At 42.2% G+C, this 22736-nt stretch overlaps 4 protein-coding genes across 4 annotated transcripts; 3 read left to right on the plus strand and 1 right to left on the minus strand.

The window, feature by feature from the left end:
* Positions 1 to 1500: 1500 nt before the first annotated feature.
* On the minus strand, positions 1501 to 2673 carry LOC145903521 (uncharacterized). Its single transcript, XM_082991606.1, has one exon. The coding sequence runs from the start codon at positions 2550 to 2552 to the stop codon at positions 2022 to 2024; it is 531 nt and encodes a 176-aa protein (XP_082847732.1). The 5' UTR covers positions 2553 to 2673; the 3' UTR covers positions 1501 to 2021.
* A 5944-nt stretch (positions 2674 to 8617) lies between these two features.
* LOC145902017 (choline/ethanolamine transporter flvcr2a-like) lies at positions 8618 to 9991 on the plus strand. Its single transcript, XM_082989853.1, has one exon. It carries the CDS (start codon positions 8618 to 8620, stop codon positions 9989 to 9991), a length of 1374 nt encoding a protein of 457 aa, XP_082845979.1.
* A 5390-nt stretch (positions 9992 to 15381) lies between these two features.
* Positions 15382 to 18020, plus strand: LOC145903500 (uncharacterized). Its single transcript, XM_082991587.1, has 7 exons — positions 15382 to 15467; positions 15529 to 16017; positions 16323 to 16349; positions 16640 to 16669; positions 17022 to 17386; positions 17452 to 17489; positions 17775 to 18020. The coding sequence occupies exons 1-6, from the start codon at positions 15404 to 15406 to the stop codon at positions 17455 to 17457; spliced, it is 981 nt and encodes a 326-aa protein (XP_082847713.1). The 5' UTR covers positions 15382 to 15403; the 3' UTR covers positions 17458 to 17489; positions 17775 to 18020.
* A 1093-nt stretch (positions 18021 to 19113) lies between these two features.
* Positions 19114 to 21472, plus strand: LOC145903599 (uncharacterized). The gene is made up of 6 exons (XM_082991693.1): positions 19114 to 19199; positions 19258 to 19623; positions 19945 to 19971; positions 20202 to 20581; positions 20821 to 20863; positions 21260 to 21472. Exons 1-5 carry the CDS (start codon positions 19136 to 19138, stop codon positions 20833 to 20835), a joined length of 852 nt encoding a protein of 283 aa, XP_082847819.1. The 5' UTR covers positions 19114 to 19135; the 3' UTR covers positions 20836 to 20863; positions 21260 to 21472.
* The last annotated feature ends 1264 nt before the right edge of the window (positions 21473 to 22736 follow it).

The raw sequence follows: 22736 nt of genomic DNA on the forward strand, positions 1-22736 counted from the left end.
TGCCGACATCGCGCTCGTCTTGTCGCAAGGTCTGTCGACAACCATCCTGGCTTAACCTGTGAAAATGTTGGCCGAATGCTTGGCAGCGCCAAATGAATTTGTTACAATTCGGCGAAATCAAACCAGTGATCTTTTCGCCGGAATCGGAAATCGTAAAAAGGAGAATTAAGCAAGACAAGGACCGCCCATTTTCTTGATTATGAATATCGCGTGCATTATGAAACAGGTACTGTGTAGTTTAGAATCTTTTATACAACAAAATGGGTTTTAAGGACTTACACGCGAATCAAAACAGACCTCTTTGCGCTTTGGAGGCGATTGGTGTCCCGATAAACCTGCAGATCCCTACTCAAAATGCACAAATGTGAAAGCCTTGTAAGAGGTGACAGAAGCGAGCACGAAGCGTTAGACAGGGGGCGCCCATTGATTACGAGGCTGTGAGTTTTGACACGTTAGATGCGCGGCAGTCTCTTATCATTGATCGATGGCACTAATTGGTTTCTCCTGCGGTTGCGACCGCGAAAATCTCAGCTTTCGGGCATTTAAGTTTTACCGTCAGTGCTGTCATCGGCCGATAATATACAATAACCATTGGGCCGGTTCCCCACCTCCCGCACACTCCGAAACGCACATGCAAGATAAATATGCGCGACGAGGTTTGGGGCAAATCTCCTTAGATCCCTAGCGATTACGCTGTGCCCAAGTTCGAGCCTGGCGCCGCGCTGTCTGCCGGTGAGCTTTCAAGCGCTCGTTGACAAACATTACCTGGCGCTCAACAACCCCGTGTTGCGCCGCCTAAGAAATATCTGCGATAAAACTGCTGGAATTATGTGGGCCCGTATTAACAGCGCTAACGTTGAAACCAGGGCGCAGAGTTTGTTGTGGGAGATACGCTGGCTTGTGAGACCAATGCTATTTCACGGCAATTAGCCGACAATTAGTCTGCGGCATGCGGACGGATGGTGGCGCCAAAGATGACGGCCTGGTGATCCGCGGTCTTGCTTCCGATTTTGATTAACGACAAGTTGATGTTTTTCAATGACAGTTTGTCGGCCATAAAATGGTTAAACACGGTTTGTGTGCGGATCGACTTGAGGCGGGTTATAGGTTGTTGTCGTCATAAACTTCAAAAGAGAAGAAAATGGGTGTATTGGTTTGGCTTGACCTTTACCTTAAATGTGACCTACGTTCCTGTTGACTCGATTTTTCTTCGATTTACAAATATGTTTTTTTCCTGGGCTTCGAATCGGCTCGCAAGACTCGATAACTTTCATGGTTTTATCGATGCCAATTCCATTTTGTTTCTTTCGTATGTTGTTTATCTGCGTAATTGCTTTTTTGTGCAAAAAACTCATGATTTGAACTTCACGTCGTTTTAATTTTGATACTTGTTGTTCGTTTGCGGCGTGTTAGTTCACTAGGTAAACTAACACATTTAATTGGATTGGATATCCTAGGCACGCAAAGACGTTTCGTCCACTCATGTTTCAGTCGACCACATCTCGTAAAGGAAACAGTTATATTGGGCGTTCAGGGAACATGGGCGAATAAACAGTGTAACCGGAAATGCAGCGCAAATACAAAAAACACAAATTTGCAATGGAGCGTGGCAATATTGTTGGGATCACTGGATTGAAAAGGGATAATAGCTTTTTTTCGGAAAATGTGATCCACCTTGCAACAAGTCAGTTTGGAAAGAAGAAATTAAGCAGATCGTCGATAAAAAAGGGCTCAAGTTGAAATTCGGAACAATATGTAGTTTGCGTAAAGTGATTGTCGCTGGAATGGTTTGTCAGTAATCAGTAAAATGGTATCAAAATTAATACCAACAATAACAGCGCTTCAACAGAAGCAGAAGCACTATTGAAACACACTTCTACAACGTGCGAGCCAATTACCACTGATGACGTAACATACCGTGCATAGCGTTTCAAAATTTTCAGAACAAAATTTTCGGCCCCTTGTCCTTCAACGCGACAGAAAATAAATACGCGATACCTGAAAACTGGGAAAATTGCCTGTCACGTATCCGCTCGGCAATGAGGCCCGGGATTTAACAGAGAAGATTCGACAGGCGCCGTAGCTGCAACACTTCTGTGGACAAATCGCGTAGGGATCAAATCGGCGTTCTGTACACCAAAGGAGTTTTCTGGCATTCCGAGAATCGATTTTAGAGTTCGAATATACGCGATCGCGTTGTCGATTAAGTCCACAGCTTCGCGCTCGTTATCGCGCGTCTCCGTCGATCCGCAGTCATTCCGAAGAGGATCTGAAAGGAGATGACCGGGGACAACGCGTCTTAACTGCTCGAGGAGTTCCTGCAGTTGGACAGAATCGCTTTCCTCCTCATTGGAGCGCGGCAAAGTGTCCCTCTCATGCTCGCTGAGGATGCGGGTGACGATTGGATCACTTGAAAGGTCTCTCTGGTTGGATAAAAGGTCCGTCATCGCCATCAGGGATTCGTTTGTAAACGCGGATGGAGCTTTGCAAAAGAAAAACTTGCCCCTTACCGTCGGCTTAAACTCGTTCGTTATTCTACTACGTTCGTCCATGTCGCTGCGCAAGAAAAATAAAATCGAAACGTTAAAATCCAACTTAGAATGCCGCAACTTCAATTCGAAACAACTTTATGGTATTCAGAAAGCGTGCTGGAAAAGCAATACTGTTCCAAAATCACGGGCGCAGAACGTTTGTTGTTCAAGACCCTCGACAACCAAGCGGCCTCTAAGCTGTTTAACAACTGTTGGCACGTGCGTCACTGCCTTGACAGACCTATAAAGGAATGCCTCCCTGTCGGAAGTGCTAAAAATAAGACAGAGAAAAGTTTTTTACAAATCGAGGCGTCGGGTTTCGGGCAGATTTTCAAGCGGCTCCAAAACGCGATACAACTGTCTGACTAAGCCGTTGAATCGTGTGTATTGCCCTAACCGCGTCTGTGGATTAACGACACAGCGGCCCACAGAGTCGGCGCCCGGCGCCGTGCCCGCGTGGGCCACAAAGGCCTGGTCCGACCCTGGCGCCGGGGCCCTCTTGCGCGGACAAAGCGTCTCTGCCCAATTGTGGGTTTGTATCGTGTTTGCGCAGGTCGTTGATTGTGTCACATTCGCGTGCGACTGTCCTCTGTTTGTTTCTGCCCCGTCGGAAGCGACGAAACCGAGTCTATCACGCAGAGATACCCTTTCCTTCGAAAACGGAATAGTTCCTCTTAAGTAATTTCAAAGTAATGGTGCAATTCGTTTTTCCAGATCTGATCTGAAATTATTCCAATACTTTTGCTGCGGAACAAACTTGATCGCCGCTTTGTTCACCAAAAAATACGTTTTCTACTTGTCGCTGTCAACAACGATGTTATACATCAATAAATACTGACACCTTTTGACTGAAAACCTCGCAGTAGCGTATACCAACACATCTATACCTTTGCCCATTTACCGAATCGACTCTCACATACCAAATCTACGCATCTAATTCCAAAATCGTAAAGAATTCCGAATAAGGCTCTCGTAAGTCTCGAGCAGGACCCGGTACAACGTCTCTGTCCGCTGTGAAGATCTCAGCTTTCCATGCATCTCAGCCATCAGCGGGTGCGGCGACGGCAGGAACGCAGAGCCCGATTTCGGGTAAACTTTTTTGCTCGCCACTTTCGCGCACACAGGTGCGCTGGCGCCTGGCAGTCTGGACACGCACGGCGTTTCGGCAGGCAACAATCCGCTAGGTCAGGGACTGTTTACGCCCGGGCCCTCGCACCTTGCATAGAGCCGGTGCGTTGTCTCTCCTTGTTCACGCCTGGGCGTACAAACCGCGACCGACCGATAGAAAGATTAAACCATCTTTGTGAGAAGATGCCCGGTAACGATATGAGACCTGATTTATGTGTTTTATGTATTTTTCGTCAACAAAGAAGTAACGGCGCAAAAGTAATTGTTACCCGTAAAAGACTTGCAATTTGTTGTTCTAATAGACGACAACACATTGCAATAATTCTTCCCTGTGGTGTGTCCAAAAGCTCATAGCGTTGTGAATACAACTTCACCTAAACTCGAAGATGGCCAAGCGCGCAAGAACGATTCGTCAACGTCGACCGAACGCGGGAGATTGATGTTTGCTCAAGGTTCGCGAACTTCCCATAAATGTCCTCACGCTTCGCCCTTGCCTCAAATAAACCACTTGCTTTAATTAAGGCACATTCGTTGCCAAATTGGGATTCGGTTTGCAGTCATTTGCAGCGTCGATTGGCCGATTAAAGCTCTTATTTGGGGTTTGATCACATACCGGACCGGTCGCCAATATGCTGTGAATTGGCCCCTTAGTGCACCTGTGCCTTCTTGAAAGTCAATCACAGCGCTTTAAACTGCAAAATAGGTTGAGACGTTGGCAACCTGCGTTACCTAAGGAATCGACATAGTTGTTTATCCACTAACGCACACATAAGGAAAATATATTTTGTGCACTACCTACTCCAAACAATGATTTGATTCATCCAATTTGACACTTTCTACAATGCCCTTCAGCTATACACTGCAGTGCACCATGGTACATTACTATTTGTTGCTCCCCGCTTGTCTGCGCAGAAATCAAGCGTATTCCACGCCAGCGCCACTCGACGAGCTTATTCACACTTTGCCAACAATCTACTGACACGGACAATCAACGCAAACCCTTGATGCGGGCGCTCGGGTTGTAATTAAATGTTTTCGTCGGCCGAAATTCGATTACAGGGCCGGCGCGTTTGCCAGGCGTTGGAGGGGCACGGAAGGGGGCCTTTACCCCTTTGCTGGAGGGCACTCGCGCTTGCGGAGAGCTCTGGAAAATCGTTACACAGGCGTTTGGGATCAGGTGCAACAGCGCTGCAGATGACAGCTGTCTGAATACTGCCAGGCAGCGAGCGCCAAAGCGCGCAGAACGCTTCCTTCCTTCTCTCGGCGAAGCAGGGAGTACTCCAGGGCAGCTGGGAACGCACTTCGCCATTGCCCAACTGTTGGGAGAGTGGCGTGGCGCGCAGGTGGACAACTAACCCGGGTCTGCAGCCGTCCCCTCGCTTTCGGCCATCGAATCCCTGTCAAGTTGCCGCCGGGTACTGTTGACGATTTTAATTTTCTCCCTTAATTAGTTCCAGGCGTCGAGTAGTGGATTTGTTAAACACGCCGGTGGCGTATAGTGTTTTGCTGTGACGCGGTCCTCCAAACTGGTTGTCATCGACTTTTATGTAGTCACAATTATTTACCCTATGCAACCAAATAGTCTTGCAAAAATACTAGTAAGTTTTAACCATTAAATCGTACATACCACGTAACTCACGTTTGGTTGAATTTCACCAGGTGACAAAAAGGCTATAAAACAAGGGTGGCAATTTTCCACGTGTGGTCCTCAATTGTATGTTGTTTTAAATCCAACAAAGCTCATCTAAGCCTTTTTGCAAATCGGTTTTCAGAAGTCTATTACTACGTTTCCATGGCCACTTTTCAGGCGCAGTACTCGGCCCGAAGGCCGAAAAACGGAAGTGACGTAGTAAAACGAGGCGCTTTACTGCGCCTGAACTGGCGATCGGTCGGGCGGTCTAGAAGGGGTTGCCTGACCGAGTTGAGGCGGAGTATACTCGGCCCGACGGATTTCGTTTTTTTTGAAGTTGTAACTGTGCAGTCGTGTGGTGATAAGAAATAGTTCTACGAATGGCGTTAGTGTTGTTAACTTGAGTAGTAACAATTTATTGAAAATATTATCCATGCAGGGAGACAAAAATGTGATTAGCCACCTTGCAAAAATGCTATGAACCGGATTGTGGTAGACTCACTGTACAGCTGGTTGCTGATGAAATTTTCACCATTTATGACTAATTATTTGCAATTTAATTCTTTTTTGTAAATTTATGGATATTAATTGTCAGGTAGCTACTGGCTTGAAAGTTCAGAAATCAAGTTGTATTTGAAGGAACTTCCCATTCTACAAGGATCACCATATGCTTCCCTTGTTATCACATACATTTTGATGACTTGTTATCACATACAAATGTGTTGTAAACAATGCATTAGGTTGTTAATCCAGTAAACATTTAAAGCACATGCAGACATATGAAAATGGTCAGTCATTAAAACTTCACATGAGCTTGATCATGGTGCACAGTATTATGTGTGTATGGACCTAACCATTGAAAGCAAATGGGCCTGGTGAATGCTCACCTATGAATGAATTTGTGTACCATGTTTTGTTTCAATTCAATAAATAAAATCACAAAGTTTTGTGTGGATTAAAAAAATCAAAGATATAGAAAATATGTCTACCAGCATTATGATGAACAGCATTCTAGCTTTGGCTTTTTTATTTAGACTATTTAACTCCAGATACTTTGCACCCTAGAAAATATGTTACTGTCTAATGCTGGGCACAGTTATATGATGGAATCTGTAATGTGTACAACTGTTTAAAACTTCTTAATTTTCACAAAAAGTGGAAATAGACATGGTTGGTGGTGTTTTACAGTATTTTATAATTTTCTTGGGAATTCAATGTTCTGTGGCACCCTTTTATGTCTAATGACCAGAAAGACAGCATTATTTGGCCGTACTTTCCACAACATGCACAAGTCTGAACGGACATGGAAACGCAAGCCGTTTTGCGCCTGTTCGTTCGGGCCTAGTATATGATCGGGCCATGTTTTCGGGCTATGTACAAATGTGGCCATGGAAACGTAGTATAAGACTCGAAAAAAGTCTCACAAATCTTTTTCACGCGGTAGATCGTATGCAAGAGAAATGACATGCATTGTTGTTTCATTTGTGTACTCCCTGACTACAAAAACAGGTTGTCAAAATTTAACGGCTCGTTTCACCACATTACAGGTTATCTACATTATTCGTAACGACCTGGTTTGCGGTGGTTTTCTTGGGTATCCGATCTACGGATGTCCGACCCCAATCACCCAAAAATCACAATCGGAGCCAGCAATCGCCCATTAGTATTAACGTAACGCGATATAAATTCGTTGTGTGTTGAGGGTTCCAGCCGGACGCCGGGCGCCAAGCGGTCGCACCAAAACTCGACACCTTCGTTCGGTGGGGTCCGATTACAGACACACTTTCGACCTGTTTTGCCTGATCGTCTGTTTGATGTTGTGATTTCCATTGAAAAACTATTTATTGTTCCTCAATCCCAGTGAAGGAATGATAAGATTACGTCTTAAAATATTGTCAACTTGGTTTAGGAATTTCCTCGGTCTCGCCAGTGTCCGTGATGTGTTACCTCTACGAAATCATTCGGTTTCGCGTTAGTTATTCTTGTATATCTGCAGCCATCCCATAGGTCAAAATAACATACCTTAAACCTTGGTAGCATAATCTGCACCGCCTCAAGTACGACGCGGATAGTATCCTGCTGACTGTTGTAAAAAAATTGCATTGAAACGCGAATACGCTGCTTCCCTCCAAACCCACTGGTGCTAAAACTAATGCATGGTTGTCATAAACCAATTTTCATTGGATTTTTTTATCATACCGGAATTCGAACCCAGGATATCCTGGCCACGAACCCATCAGGTTTTCTCGTAGGTATATGGGTCTGGTGCTTGACTGGTGTTGCCAAGCGCCCGCTGTTTTTATCTCTCTGACCTTGTTGTATAGCTCACTCGTGTGGCCAGGCTGTATTGCTGATATTTTCCGCTTGAAGGTTGCAACCTGGTACTTGGTCGAAATGCGCGTGGTCAAGCGCCCGACCCATATATTAGGAAGAAAATCTGATCGGAATTCGTCGCCAGGATATCCTGGGTTCAAATCCAGGTGTGGTCCAAACAAATGTTGCTAAAACGAGATGCTGCCGCGTAAAAAACAGCGGGTGAAATTTCGACGCCATGCACTTATATGAATACCATAATATTTACGGTGAAACCATACAAATGCTATTTAAGATCTACTAAAAGCACCAAGTTGTCCTTAAATCATGGTTTGAGTAATGAAACGTGGAAAAGTATGTCTAATATTTTTTCAATTTGATCCTAATGTTTTTCCCATGCAAGCACTTGGTTTGGGTTAAAGCGAAACATGAGGGATTGACGATTGCATTGCAGCCAACCATTCACATACAAAAGTATAGATACTTTCGGTTGAAAGCTGAGTGACGAAAATGCTACAACGTTGGATCTGGAAACAAAATCCATGAAACCGTTTCACTACTACAGGCTTCCCACAGTATTTCTCAAACACAAATGTCCTTTAGAAACGTCGATCTTGATGTCGCTCACCGGATTCAGTTCTGAACAAAATACGTTCAGGAACAGCAGCAAGCGACAAGCTAAAAATAAGTAACGGTGGTAGCGAGATAAAAGGCATGTTTGCCCAAATGAATACAATAGAGCATTTTCGCTTCCTTCCTACAAAATGTCATATCTTTTGTTGTTGTTAAATACTACTGATTTTCCTCGTATGTTATTGAGTTGACAGTCATATAAACAAGAGAAACACGATTACTGATTCAGAATAATGGTAGAGCAATGTAATTGGGTAAAAAAAGGGATGTGAGAGACAGTACAGACAGAATGGAAATCCTTGATAACGTCAGTTGAAATATTAAAATCGAACCTATTACATCAGCCTGCTTTTCATAGGAATCTTCAAGGGGACAATAGAAGATGGACCCAAGTCCGACAAACGTGAGCATTCAGTCGAGCCCGGAAAGATATTTTGTAGCCATTATTATTTTTCTCGCATCTTTCATTCGCGGGTTCAGTGCAGCAGTATTCGGAGTCATCAACGATGTCCTCTCCAAATACTTTGACGTAAAACCCTGGCAAGTTGACTGGCTGACCAATATCGGTGCCGTTGTATTCACGACAGCCACAATACCACTGTTCTTGTTACTGAAACGAATAGGACTAAAGCAAGGAGTTTGCCTGATGAACATGTGTGTTGCCATTAATGTAAGCCTGATTTGCATCGCCTTTTCATTTCGCGCTGGCTACGCGTTGGCTGCGTTTGGCCAAGCGTTTGGCAGTGCAGCCCTGATTGTTTATGTACCTCTACGAAGCACGGCTTGTTCTGTTTGGTTTCCAAGAAACGAAGTTTCGGTTGCCCTTGCTTTTATGATCGTTGGATGGGAATTGGGTGAAGTTACAGCTGTGGTGGCTGTTCCCCATTTGGTTTCGCCTCTTGAAGAATCCTCCATCGTAAAATTGAGATTAGTTGGACTCTTCGGTGCATTTGCGGTAATAGCGTGGTCTCTTTTTGCAGTCGGAGCAATATTTTTGAAAGAAAGGCCTAATTTTCCTCCAAGTTTGGCGGAGGCCGAAAAAGCACTAAAGACTGCTGAGTCAGATACACGCACTTCGGTTTGGAGTGATTTCATTCAATTCAAAGACTCACAACTAAAGTTGATACGAAATGTACCTTTCCTAATAGTTCTTTCGAGTAAATTGATATTTTCTCCGTTGATACGAACTAACACGACACTCTACACTTCTGTTTTACAAAAAACTTTTCCTCATGCGAAAAGCATGGACATTCCAGGCGGTTACATGCTGTTGGGAATGTGGTTCGCGACGATAACTGGAAGTTTTGTTGCCGGACCAATATTAGCGAAAACCAAACGCTTCAAAGCGGTGACTTTGGCAGCCATATGCACTGGAATCGTATCAAGCGTTGCAGGCATGGTGGGGGTAGAACTTAAACGAATTGAATTCTTGTACATCGGGCAAGCTCTGTTCGGCCTTGCTGCTGGAATCAACGTTGTTTCCCTGTCAGAACTTAACGCCGAAGTTACCTTTCCCATACATTTCACGGAGTCATTTGCTCTAATGATGACGAGCTTGGGCATTACTTGGATGGTCAATGCCGTAGTATGCAGAGTAATTTTGAATGCTTTTGGTTCGTTGGCCTTTTTTGCGTACCAGCTTGTTCTCACGCTTGTTACTGCGATCATTTTGCTTTCAAAAAAGTTGGAATTTCGTCGACAGCTAGCGGAGGATGCTTCGCTGCAGCCGCTTTTGGGTGAACATTCTTCTGACTGACACCAAGCTCAAGCATGTATATAGTATAGTACACTTTGCGCTAAACGCCCCTTTTGTTTTGCCACATACTTTCAATCATATTGTGTTGCACGAATATGTGAACGAGCAAGCGAATTTGCATACAATTGAGTTTGTGTACGGTATTCATTTTGTTTAAAAATAGGCTAGGCAATCTGGTGCATCAATCCCATAGCAGCTTGAAGCACCAAGCGGCAGGTTTGTGAGTTGTTTTAGAAAGAAATCCATCTGTTTCACAAATCAGAAGAATTGTGGAAAATGTTTCTAACGTGTGATATGTCAATTACTTTGTAGTTTTGTTTAAGTTTAGGGAAGATTTTCCTTTCCATAGCAGCGTAACACTGCGATGTCTCCAATTGTCGCCTAATTTTCGTCTGTGTTTAAATGCTTGTTGTTGAGCTCGCTCATGCGTCTGGAATGTAAGGTACTCTATTTCCGCTTGAAGGCAGGGGCCACGCAGCGCTCATTTGCATTATAATAACACAACTACATCCTCTAAACAGAGAATTTCGACACAGTATGTGCAAAGCTAAACAGTTTTACTTTAAATACTTCCCCTCGCCCAAAAGGCATTAAATCCTGGTTTGTATATGAAGGCTTGCAGAAATTTAATTAAATGAACTCCAACATCCTACTTGCTGAATAAGAAGATTTTCCCGGTCTCGGTTGGATTAACTTTTGAAATTACATTTCTAAATACAGCTCACCTAATGTTGTAGGAGAACAATATATTTCTTACCTCTGTGCCCAGAAGTTAACACATGACCTTTGTACAAGCTGTGCTACTACTAGTGTACAAATTTGCTATAGGTGAGAAAGCCAGGTATGAAACACAGCCGTTAGACCCAAATTGTTTAAAAAGTCTGTACTGGCCATAGTAAAGCCCTGTTTTTAAGGGCGAGAGGCTGGTTTTATTTATTATACTCAGTTCACACGCATTAGACTGAGTCTTCATCAACCAGATTGTTAATGATTTATATCTGGAATAGTGATAAAGTTAACAGTCTTCTAAGGAAGGGGTCATACCTATGCAGGTGTACTCAAAAATATATAAAGTATTTTTAACGTATGTTAAACTATCTCTTTAAGACAGATGGCAAATTTTGGGCAACGTTTCTGTTTTATCTTCAACCATTCTTAATGTAATATTAAACAATTTAGCCTGAAACACAAGAAACTTATTTTAGTAATCGCACTGGCAGCAAAATATACATGGTACTATTAGAGCTGACATCACTTTAATAGCACGGTGACAATTCTCAGCCTCTTCATGTGGCCTCCAAGCCAAGTTCAATTTGAACAGTGTATGTTCGTAAGATACAGCTGCTGGAAAACTTGCAACCACGGACATTTTACAATAGATAGCACTTGGCACTGAACGCAGCGCTGCCTCTTTGGCGTTCACCTGAAAGGGTCAAGTGAGTATTTGCGCCAACAGCTGCCTGGCTAACAGGCATCGCTTTTTCGAAGTGGCGACCTTTGACATGTGAAAAACGTCAGAAAGTCTCGTTTATATCGTATTGTAAATGCTATTTGGTACTCGACCGCCCTCGAAAACGCACAATCCATTTAACATTGCTTAGAAAACGTGCTTACAAAGGTGTATCTGAACTTCGCTTACCCAGCTTACCGTGCGTCATTGGCTTTCAACACCAATTCCTTTTGCTTTGCAGCCGTCCATCAATCTTGCAGGATTCACAATCGCAATTCGATGCCAAACTTTGAAGCACAAACCCTCTTCCCCTGGAGCACCTAAGGGACTCTTCTGCGAGGGTTAGTTCGGACAGTATCCGGGGAAAAAATAGCATAAATATGGACTTCGACGGACAAGAAATCCAATTACTAGAAACGGAAGATCGAAACTGCACACATGATGAGACTTTTGATCGCACTCTTTCTGGTTGGGGCGGCAACCGCCATCGACATCGAGATCCCAGGTATGTTCAACTAATTGCACTGCAGGTGATATTTTCACTAATTCGTCGTGGTTCGTGCAGGCGTTTCCATTTCAACAAGCAGCTCTGCTTTCGCCAGCAGCAGCAGCGGCAGCGGATTTTCAGGTGGCGCATCGGGCCTGATTGCTGACTGCTTCAAGGAAATTCAGGACTGTTTCGGAGACATTCCATGTGCTCCAACGAAAATCGTCACACCATGCCCAACGCCTGAGGTTATAATTCCTGACCCTTGCCCAACACCTCAAGTCATTCCAGATCCCTGTCCTCCCAGAAGGATAATCAGACGCCCTAGACGGATCATTAGACGTCCGTGCCCACCAACCAGGACCGTCTGCCCTCCTTGTCCTCAAAGAAAAGTTATCAGACGTCCGTGCCCACCAACCAGGACCGTCTGTCCTCCTTGTCCCCAAAGAAGAGTTATCAGACGTCCGTGCCCACCAACCAGAACCGCCTGTCCTCCTTGTCCTCAAAGAAGAGTTATCAGACGTCCGTGCCCACCAACCAGGACCGTCTGCCCTCCTTGTCCCCAAAGAAGAGTTATCAGACGTCCTTGCCCACCAACCAGGACCGCCTGTCCTCCTTGCCCCCAAAGAAGAGTTATCAGACGTCCGTGTCCTCAACGTAGAGTAATCAGAAGACCATGTCGCAGGGTCATAAGACGTCCTTGTCCAAGTGAGTGACAAGTGAAAAAAAATTACCTTGTGCTTTATCTGTAATAATTATAACATTTTTCTGTGCAATTTGCCCAGTGTTAGTCTAAATTGTGCGTTATTGTTGTTTTACAGCACCAACCATTATTGAACCATGCATCAGTAAGTGCATAATTGTTTTTCCTACATGCAAATATATGTTATTTTAAAATATTTTTACCTCATTTGCAGCACCAACTGTTATCGAGCCGTGCATAAGTAAGTACAAATACTTGCTATTAAAGATATATTTTTATGTGTTCTGTTCACCTTCAATCTTCGCTAAACTGTAAATGAGTTTGCTTCTTTTGAACTGTAAATGAGTACAAACTAGTTTCGCTTCTTTTGACCTAACTTATTTTGTATTGTTTTGTTACGCAGCACCAACTATTGTCGAGCCGTGCATCAGTAAGTGTGTTTTTCTTAAATGTTTTTCTTAAATACAGTTATTTGTTATTTTAATATATTTTTTCGTCATTTGCAGCTCCAACCATCGTTGAACCGTGCATAAGTAAGTCTAAAAAATCATTTTAATTAATATTTTTATTGCTGTTTTTGATTTTAATAGAAGGTTGCACCACCATCTGTTATCAAACCGTACATCAGTAATTACAAAAAAATTCAACATAATTAAAAAACATTTAAAAGTTTAAAAAATCTAATGAATGCTGTAGCGGGTTTTCAGTATCTCTTTTACTCGGCAATTCTTTCGGTATAACTTTTCAACAGCTTGAATGTTGAAATAAAAGTTCTTATTTTGCACCCGCTATCGTCGAGAAGCGCATCAGTTATTCAAACACTGAAAATATAGAAGAAGCTTTTCTAGCAAGAACCACTTTATTTCCGGAGGTATTGTTGCAGACGAGCCTGTATTGCCTTGCGATGAACCCGTCATCATCATTGATGACCCGGTATTGCCGCCGTCCAAACCAGAAATCATTATCGATGACCCGGTGTTACCGCCGTGCGATGAACCAGACATCATCATCAAAGATCCAGTTTTGCCGCCTCCAGTGGAGCCAGTGATCGTCAAAGAATCTGCATCAGTCATTCCGTGTCTCGACGGAATATTTGACTTCAAGTTGCCGAGTTTAGATGGCACTTTCGCAAGTGCAAGTGCAAGTGCATCTTCCAGTTCAGGCGGAAGCACTTTTATAGTAAGTTACTAATATCTTGTGGCTAATATCTTGGATAAATTATGAGATGGAAATCACATGCCATGCAAACAAAGGAAGGGAATTTTAAGCCTTCCGAAGGCAAGTAAGACGCGTAAAGTACTTTTATGCCGAAAATTAATGTGTTTTTGTTTTGTTTTCGGAAATCAATGGGTGTCTTATAACAAAAAGAAACAACCTGTCTTTTTTCTGTTTGTTCAAATAATGTATATTTGTGACTATGTTTACACATTTTTCAGATCAGCAAATGAGCTGATGGCACCCGGGAGCACGCAGACTAGGTAAGTGTGCGTAGATGAATACGTAAAACATACGCTAGAGTATTTGGGATTAAATTGGTTACAGTTCCTTCAGTGCTCTCAAATACATTCTGTGGTTTTGAACAAAGCACCAAAAACTGTTCACTCAAGAAAATTATGTTTTTCAGAGGTAGTGAAAGTAAAAGTCTCCCAGTATAGCACAAGCGGTGGTCATTTATTCCGACAGATCAGCAGATGGAACTTTGAATTGCTAAAAGTTTTTCGTCCCAACTAGGGGATAAGTGTTACTAAACAAGTGCTTTCAAAACCTTCTTCTTCTTCTTCATGTTCTTCTCTTCCTTCTGTGTGTTTTTTTTGTATCTTCGCTTTTTCGCATCGCTTGTCGGTAATAAATTGACCACGCAAAACGCTTGCTGTGCTGACTGAAACAAGTTTGATGAAACGGTTTTCTTATACAACATATACGCTATTACTATAACTGTTTCGAAATGACAAAAACCTTGACATATTGCCAAATGTTAACAAGGAGAAAGCGTGGAAAAACACTAACAAATGTTCTAATCTACTTTAGGGGTGTTAAGAGTGATCGTGAGTATGAAAACCAATAAGCAATCTTTTTTCTTTCGATCTCTAAAATGAACTCGCAAGAGGGGTGCAAAGCTGCTATCACTTGCACAACTGTGGAAACAAGTTCGACGCTTGTCGCTACTTGAACTAAACGCTGAAGCCAAACAAAGTTGAAACAGAGAAATCAGCTGCTAAAGGACTTGTCAGCAGGCCAACGTCTGCAGCTTTCAAAGCAATTTACGCTTGGCTCTGTTTGCAGCGCTAGCATCTGTCGTGTACTTAAAACGTGAAGTGCGTATTCCGCGGGCACGCAACTGGTTGATTGACGAATGTTATTCGTTCACAGTACGCCCTTTGACATGGAAAAAACAAACGAGTTTGTCCGTAAACGTATTTATTATAAGGCGTAAGTGCTGTACAACAGTCCAGCACATGCCACATAACACAAAAATGCCCCGTTGAGTAATTTGAGTAGCAGTGATCGACTACGTATCATTAACTTCGCGCGCACTAACGCTTTCCATTGCAAATGTCAATCTATGTCCCGTAGCTTACCGCTACGCTTGACAAACACGTCTACAGACCAATGCCAAAATTTCAAGGACAAATTATCATACCCTTGAGCACACAAGGGACACTTCTGTGAGCGATAGATGTGGCAGTATCCGGGAAAAAATAGTATAAATTCGGACCTGGTCAGATCAGTAACCATATCACTGGAAACGGAACAACGAAAGTAGAAAACAAGATGAGACTGTTGATCGCACTCGTTTTGGTTGGGGCGGCTTCCGCCATCGACATTGAGGTCCCAGGTAAGACGATTTTGTCATATTTTGCGAAACGTCGAAGTGCAATGCGTTCTTCTCGCTGCAGGAATCTCTATCTCCACAAGTAGCTCTTCATTTGCTGGTAGCGGCATTGGTGGATTCTCCGGAGGTCCATCAGGTCTGATTGCTGACTGCTTCAAGGAGATCAAAGATTGTTTCAAAGACATCCCGTGTGTACCGACTAAGAGGGTTATTCCATGCCCACCAGTTCGCACCATTTGCCCTCCAAGAAAAATAATTAGGCGTCCTTGCCCACCTTGCCCACCTTGTCCCCAAAGAAGGGTCATTAGACGTCCTTGCCCACCACCCAGGACCTACTGCCCACCTTGTCCTCCAAGAAGAATTAGGCGTCCTTGCCCACCTTGTCCCCAAAGAAGGGTCATTAGACGTCCTTGCCCACCACAAAGGACCATTTGCCAACCTTGTCCTCAAAGAAGAATTAGACGTCCGTGTCCACAATACTACAACCCATGTCCTCAACGTAGATGCGTCAGAAGACCAGCATGTCGCAGAATTGTCAGACAACCATGCCCACGTAAGTTAACCAGCAGCAATTCTTTATAGGTAAAGCTGTATCTATAACTGGTGTGTTTTGCAGCAGCAACTGTTGTCGATCCATGCAGCATAGGTGTTTATCTTTGTAAACTATTGGATTGTTTATAAATATGAATAACATATGTTTGTAATAGTTTTACCTTGGTGTATGCAGTGCAAATTGTTTTAACACATCGGGTATCTTTAGTACAATGTGTGACGATCTTGCCAACCAACTAGCAATCTACACTTATTTTTGAAGTTTGTACTCATTTTAATATTACTAAAACTCACATTTATTTTTAGCGACCAAGATCATCACCCCATGCATAAGTAAGCACAAATAATTTATTCACAAAAATGAAGTAGAAAAAAAAACTAAGTGACAATTGGCTGGAGTATATGAACTTTTCCCCTTTTTTCTCCAGTAACCAAATAATCAACCATTGGGATGTATGTTATGTCTGTTGGATAAGGTTATGCAATTACAAACAGATTTGTACGTAACTATGAAGGAGGGTTTCAGAAATCTTAATCAAGCAAGATATATAAGTGCAAAATATTCACGCAACTAAATTCAACTCACTCATTAGGATTTTACTGAAACTTGCATGTATTTTTAGCTCCGACCAAGACCATCGATCCATGCATCAGTAAGTACAAAAAACGTATTCAAAAAAAATACTATTAAAGTGTACAAATATGTAAACCCACGTCACTGTAATATTAGATATACTTGCAAGAAATCAATTAAAAGTCCCCCCTCTAAAACAGCTTACAAATAATAAATTAATACCTCTTGTAAATGTTTCTGGAATTGATTCTTTACTTCTTCGTACAACAACTTTGTTGGGCACTATGCAAAAGTTGTTTAGATTCTATTTAGCCTAAATCGTATTAGGTGGCGTAGTTGAACTGTGCGACCTGAAAAGAGTCCCTAGACACCCGAAAACCCGGCGGATTTACCGTTTGGATCTTTAAAAGCATATATGTTAAAAACTCCAGTCGATCCAGTCATCATCGATGACCCCGTGTTGCCTCCTGGAGAACCCGATATCGTCATCGATGACCCCGTGTTTCCGCCTGGAGAACCCGATATCGTCATCGATGACCCCGTGTTGCCGCCTGGAGAACCCGATATCGTCATCGATGACCCCGTGTTGCCGCCTGGAGAGCCCGATATCGTCATCGATGACCCGATCGTAGATCCAGTAATACCAGCACCAGTGGCACCAGTTGCCCCTGTTTTGCCAGCACCCGGGTCAATCCTTCCCGACATTTTCAACTTCGACTTGCCGAGTTTTGACGGTGTATTTGCAAGCGCAAGCGCAAGCGCCAGCACCAGCGGTGGAGGCACTACTTTCACAACAGTAAGTGGTAGCTGGCGTTTCGTGTAAGCTTCACTACCATGCTCTATACAAATATTATTTTTCAGGTGTGAGTCAAGGCAGAGGCCTTCGGGAGCATAAATAGGTAAGCTTGAATAACATGTTATCGAACAATAATCGAGTAGCCTTTGTAAATAACCTTTCAATGCAACATTAAAACTCAAAAAGCACGAAAATATAAAATTTAATTTAAAATAGACTGACCTTCTGGTATAAAATTAACGTACTTTATAAAATTAATTTGATGCCAGTCTATTTTGAATTACAATATTCCTGGCAGCAATAGTACAACATCTAAAATTCAGTTCAAAATATAAATGCTAAATTTGACGTTGTTTTTCAAAAATAAAAGAAAAAACTTATTTTTCAGATGTAGTGAGATAAGTCTCCCCAATACAGTGGCTGCATACAGTCATTGATAGAAAATGCGTGGTCGTTTGTTCCGGCAGAATTGGAAGTTCGAATTCTTTGGTGTTTTTTCGCTGCCTACCTAAGGAGCAAAGTCTGTTGTAATGTTGAAGAGGTGTCTGGTTTTTCGCACTCTTCCTCTCTTTTTCTCTTTTGTTTTCCAGTATGTCTTCTTTTTTTCCATTACTGTCGACAATAAACTGACTGCTATTAACATTTGCTGTCTGGTTATGAATTAAGGTGAAAATAAGAGAACCTCATTTTTTTCTACTAGTTCAGTTGCCTGACCAACTCTGCGCTTTTTTATAGCTAATTCGCAAAACGTACTAATGATGAACGCAGCAAGTGTTCGAAACGACTATTATGTTTAACAGCATAACAGCGTTGGTTTTCCTGTTTAAACTAATTATCAAACATAATAACTCATACAGAAAACCCAAGCATCGACGAACTGAAATTTCCAACTATTGCCCCCAAAATAGGCATTTCAAAACGTTGCTCAAATCAAAGCCACAAAATGTGGACATGCAAATCACAGTTCATACCGTTATAAATTGTTGCTTCAGACAATTATAAATCTCTCGATTTTCAATCAAATTGGCTGACTGACAGACAAAGTGCGAACACAGCTGTTTTACTTGCGACAACGGGACGACCGATATCAGAATATACCAACACTTGACATTGATTTTAAAGTACAGCAAAGTTGAAAAAACTTGAACAGCGACACTTGGTAGGCTCCAGCTGTCGCAAAACCTTGTTAACTTTCCCGCATTGCGTCTCTTCTGCGGTAATTCGCATGTGAATCACCTTTCGCAAAGTACTTTAACAGTCAAGTGCCTAAATTCTCCTTTTCGGATGTGCTGGTGACGTGCGCAAAGGTATGCTGTTTAACGTGAGAAAACACCAGATTTGCTTTTGTTTTAAGAAAAATATATACAACGCAACTCTGAGTCTTTCGAATTCACACAAAAAATTTCACTCTTGTTTTATTTCGTAGCCATTATTAAATTACACATATATTTCAGTGCAAAGAACCAGCCAAAATAGCATGTAAAGTCTTTATAAATATTATTGGTCAATTATTCAAAGGCTTAGAACACAAAACCATTTGCTACGCTGCCATCAATCAAGCTTGTATCAGCCTTCAGCAGCTTTTACCACTATAGGCTGACTAAACAGCTCGTTGCGCTCTTGAATATTTCAAAAACCCTTTCGCGTGAAAGGGACTTGAGTGAAATCCGGGATAAAATGATATAAATAAGCACATGTAAGAATAAGAAACCCAATTATTTGAAACGGACGATCACAAGTGCAAACAACATGAGAATTTTGATTGCGCTCGTTCTAGTTGTGGCTGCATCCGCCATAAGCATTGAGACCCCAGGTAATATTATTTATTTTTACCTCTTCTTGTCAAGCGTTTTATTGATGCCCTATTTTAGGTGTTTCTATTGCGACCGGAAGAGGCCTAGAAGACCCAAGACAGCTGTTTGCCGAATACTTACCCAGGAGAAGTTCACCAAGAAACGTTATCAGTCGTCCACGTCTCCCGGTTAGAGCTCCTTGTCCACAAAGAAGAGTTAGACGTCCTTGCCCACCAGCCAGGACCTACTGCCCTCCCTGTCCTCAGAGAAGAGTTAGACGTCCTTGCCCACCAACCAGGACCTACTGCCCTCCCTGTCCTCAGAGAAGAGTTAGACGTCCTTGCCCACCAACCAGGACCTACTGCCCTCCCTGTCCTCAAAGAAGAGTTAGACGTCCGTGCCTACCAACTAGGAGCAGTCCACCGCGCAAAATCAGAAGACCTTGTAAGTTAGTCGCCGTTGCGTTATTAACCACTGAAAATAATCCATGCATATGTGAGTAAATTATGTACTTCAAATGTTTGTTTAATCTCGAGTCGATATTCTCATCATCAACAACATAGAATGGGCTAGATTCTGAAAAAACTAAGCAACTAGTTCAACATAAGAAAGTTGCCTTTTTTGAACAAAGTTCGTTCTGAAAGTATGCAAGCTACTATCTGGTACGGATGATGTAATAAATACAAATTATGCATATGCCGACGTTTTCTTTTATTTTCTATATATGCAGTTTTTATGTATCAACACTAATTGCATTTTTTGCAGTTCCTGCGATAGTGGATCCGATCATCAGTAAGTACTGATAATAAAAGTTGTTGTTTATTCCATAATTACGAACTGTTGGTTGGTTTGCGTCTATAACAGCAGATTGAAATGCGTGCTTCAAAATAAAGCTCAATTCAGTGTGCGCAGTAATGTTTAGGTGTCGACCAAACGCTGAGGCCTTTGTTGAAATGTTCACCTTATGTGCGCAAGTAACGATGTGTTTTCTCTTGATTCTAAACTTTTGGGATAAATTTTAGCTGACCCCGTCCTCCCACCGGTTGATAACCCCGATATTATCATCGATGACCCCGTATTGCCCCCTGGAACCCCCGATATCATCATCGATGACCCCGTGACACCTCCTGGCGATGAACCCGACATTGTTATCGACGATCCAGTGCTGGAACCAGCAGAGCCATTCGAACCACTCTCGATAGCACCAGAAGAGCCATCCGAACCAGTCTTGCCAGGACCAGAAGAGCCATCTGAACCAGTCTTGCCACCACCCCCAGGATTTCCAAACTTGCCGGGAATAGGATCCACTCTACCTGACATTTTCGGGATGAATCTGCCTGATTTTGTCGATAACGTGATTGCAACCGCAACTGCCAGCGTTAATGAAGGAACACCCTTTGCTGTAAGTGATCCTCTGTGGATAAATTAAAGAATAGAAATAAGTTATTCCACGGCGTGAATAATATGTCTTTCCTGGTACCAGACAAATAAATCGTTGGCAGAGAAACATTTATTCCACAATAAAATTATAAAAAAATGTTATTTATTTGTGTTTTAATTAGTTAAAATGAGACGCATCTCATGTATGTCCCACAAACTTTTGCTATGACTAAACGTCACTTGTTTTGTTTCATTTTTCAGAACGTTACCCCCTAGGGCAGCGGCTACGGGGAGCACAAGATAGGTAAGCGTGGTGAAGAACCATTTATACTTCATTAATTCATTGCATAATATGTAAATCTATAAGCGAGTTTTTCCAAATTATTAAAACGTGTCTCACAGTGTCTGCTCATTGATACTAATGACACCAAAAGCCTTTTTAACGTTTCTGCCCAAAAGCTAGCTGTCCATAAAGAATTGGATTAAAAGCTATTTATGTCGTTGTTTAGTTATCTTATGACAGTAATTTACTGCGAACTCGTATTTGTCATTTAATTTATTGAAATAAGAAAATAAAGTCACAATGTAAATGTATATATGCAGAAAATCCAAAATTATTAGTTTTGCTTAATACTTGCCGCAAACACTCATTATAGGAAAAAAATAACGGCTAAACCAAAACGATACGTTTTTATTTCAGATGTAGTGAAAGTACAAAGTCTCCCAAGAATGTAGTGACTGTACACGGTCGGAAGTAGCACAAACGGTGGTCGTTTGTTCCTGTCGCTTAGATGGAAGTTTGATTTGTTGGATGATATTCCCTTGTCTTTCTGTGGTAAAGTCTTTTATTGGTTGAATTCGTATCTTGTTTTGTGCTTTTCTTTTTCTCTTCCAATTTCCACCTATCGTTTTTCCGTCGCTGTTGGCAATAAAATAAACGACCAGCAAAGTTCCATGAGTTAACGACCAGTTTTTATCCCATATTATTGTTAGTTTAAAGTACGCTTAAAAGAAAACACAATTCTAGTGTCAGTTGTTAAGTTATTCAAACATTGCCCATAAACGCGATCCATGAAGCCGAAGACTTGATCTAATTAGCAAAGGGGATTAACAGTTCGACGTGCAAACAAGAATAATAGCAATGAAAAACGGTGGCAGGCCAAAGAGATTAACGGGGATAAACGCGCCACGTGCATTTCAAGACATATTGGCCACCGCTTATGGAAGAGGGCCATGACCAATCTGTCAACTGGTCACCATCTTGGTGAATGGGCAGCAGGAAGCCCAAGGAGTCTGGCACGCGTTTGATGCAAACTCCGTCTGCCGTTGGGCCCATCTGCTTGCTTGCAGGGTCACCTGCGTAGTTATTGATTCTGGGCTTAAAACTTCGGGTGCGGCCAAGTGTTGTTCCTAAATATTACCGCTCCAGTTACGTAAAGAAATTTCTATACAATATTTCCTTTTGTTCCATCAATGTTGTCATCACGACTACATTTTTTTACCCCTTCCAGAGGTTCTAAAATTGGTCGTCGCTAAGCACGGGTGCACCGTATTGTCAAGGCTTACTGTTATATAACATTTGCAGAATTCATCTTGATTTCTAAAGAAGCATCATAAAGTTTAATCCCGACTGACACACTATGTTTGTGCGGTGCCGGTTTTTCGGTTGTTAAAGAGAAGTTCAAACGGGGACGTTGGGAAATGCGACTCGCTGTTTTTTAAATTACATCGCTTTTTTGAATTGTTATAAGTCGCAGCTTGTGAGAGGATCTTTCACGATGAAATAACGAAAGTAAATGTACGTCGTTATCACATTTTGTAAGGGATCGCAGGTTAATGAAAGTTTGGAGCCACTACCCTATTCTTTTGTAATAAAATCAAAATGAAACACGTTCTTGTGGAAAACTCGGGCTTCAGATCGATTAGCACTTATTGTTAGTTAGCAGTTCTCTATCAAATATGCTCGACAAATAACAGTCGTTGCAATTGAATCATTTTACTTTTAACGCGTGTGCATAATTTAGGCGTAACATTTGGTTGAAATATAGAAAAGAAACTAAAAATTCAGCTTACTTTTCCCTGATTTCCTTTCGTGAGGACTCTATAAACCGCACAAAAAATGGCGTTTTGTGTTTTATTAGAAAAGGGGAATGAAAATCAATAAACATGTAAAAAAA

Source organism: Ascidia mentula, chromosome 5 (genome assembly GCF_947561715.1).
Source record: "Ascidia mentula chromosome 5, kaAscMent1.1, whole genome shotgun sequence".
Classification (NCBI taxonomy): domain Eukaryota; kingdom Metazoa; phylum Chordata; class Ascidiacea; order Phlebobranchia; family Ascidiidae; genus Ascidia; species Ascidia mentula.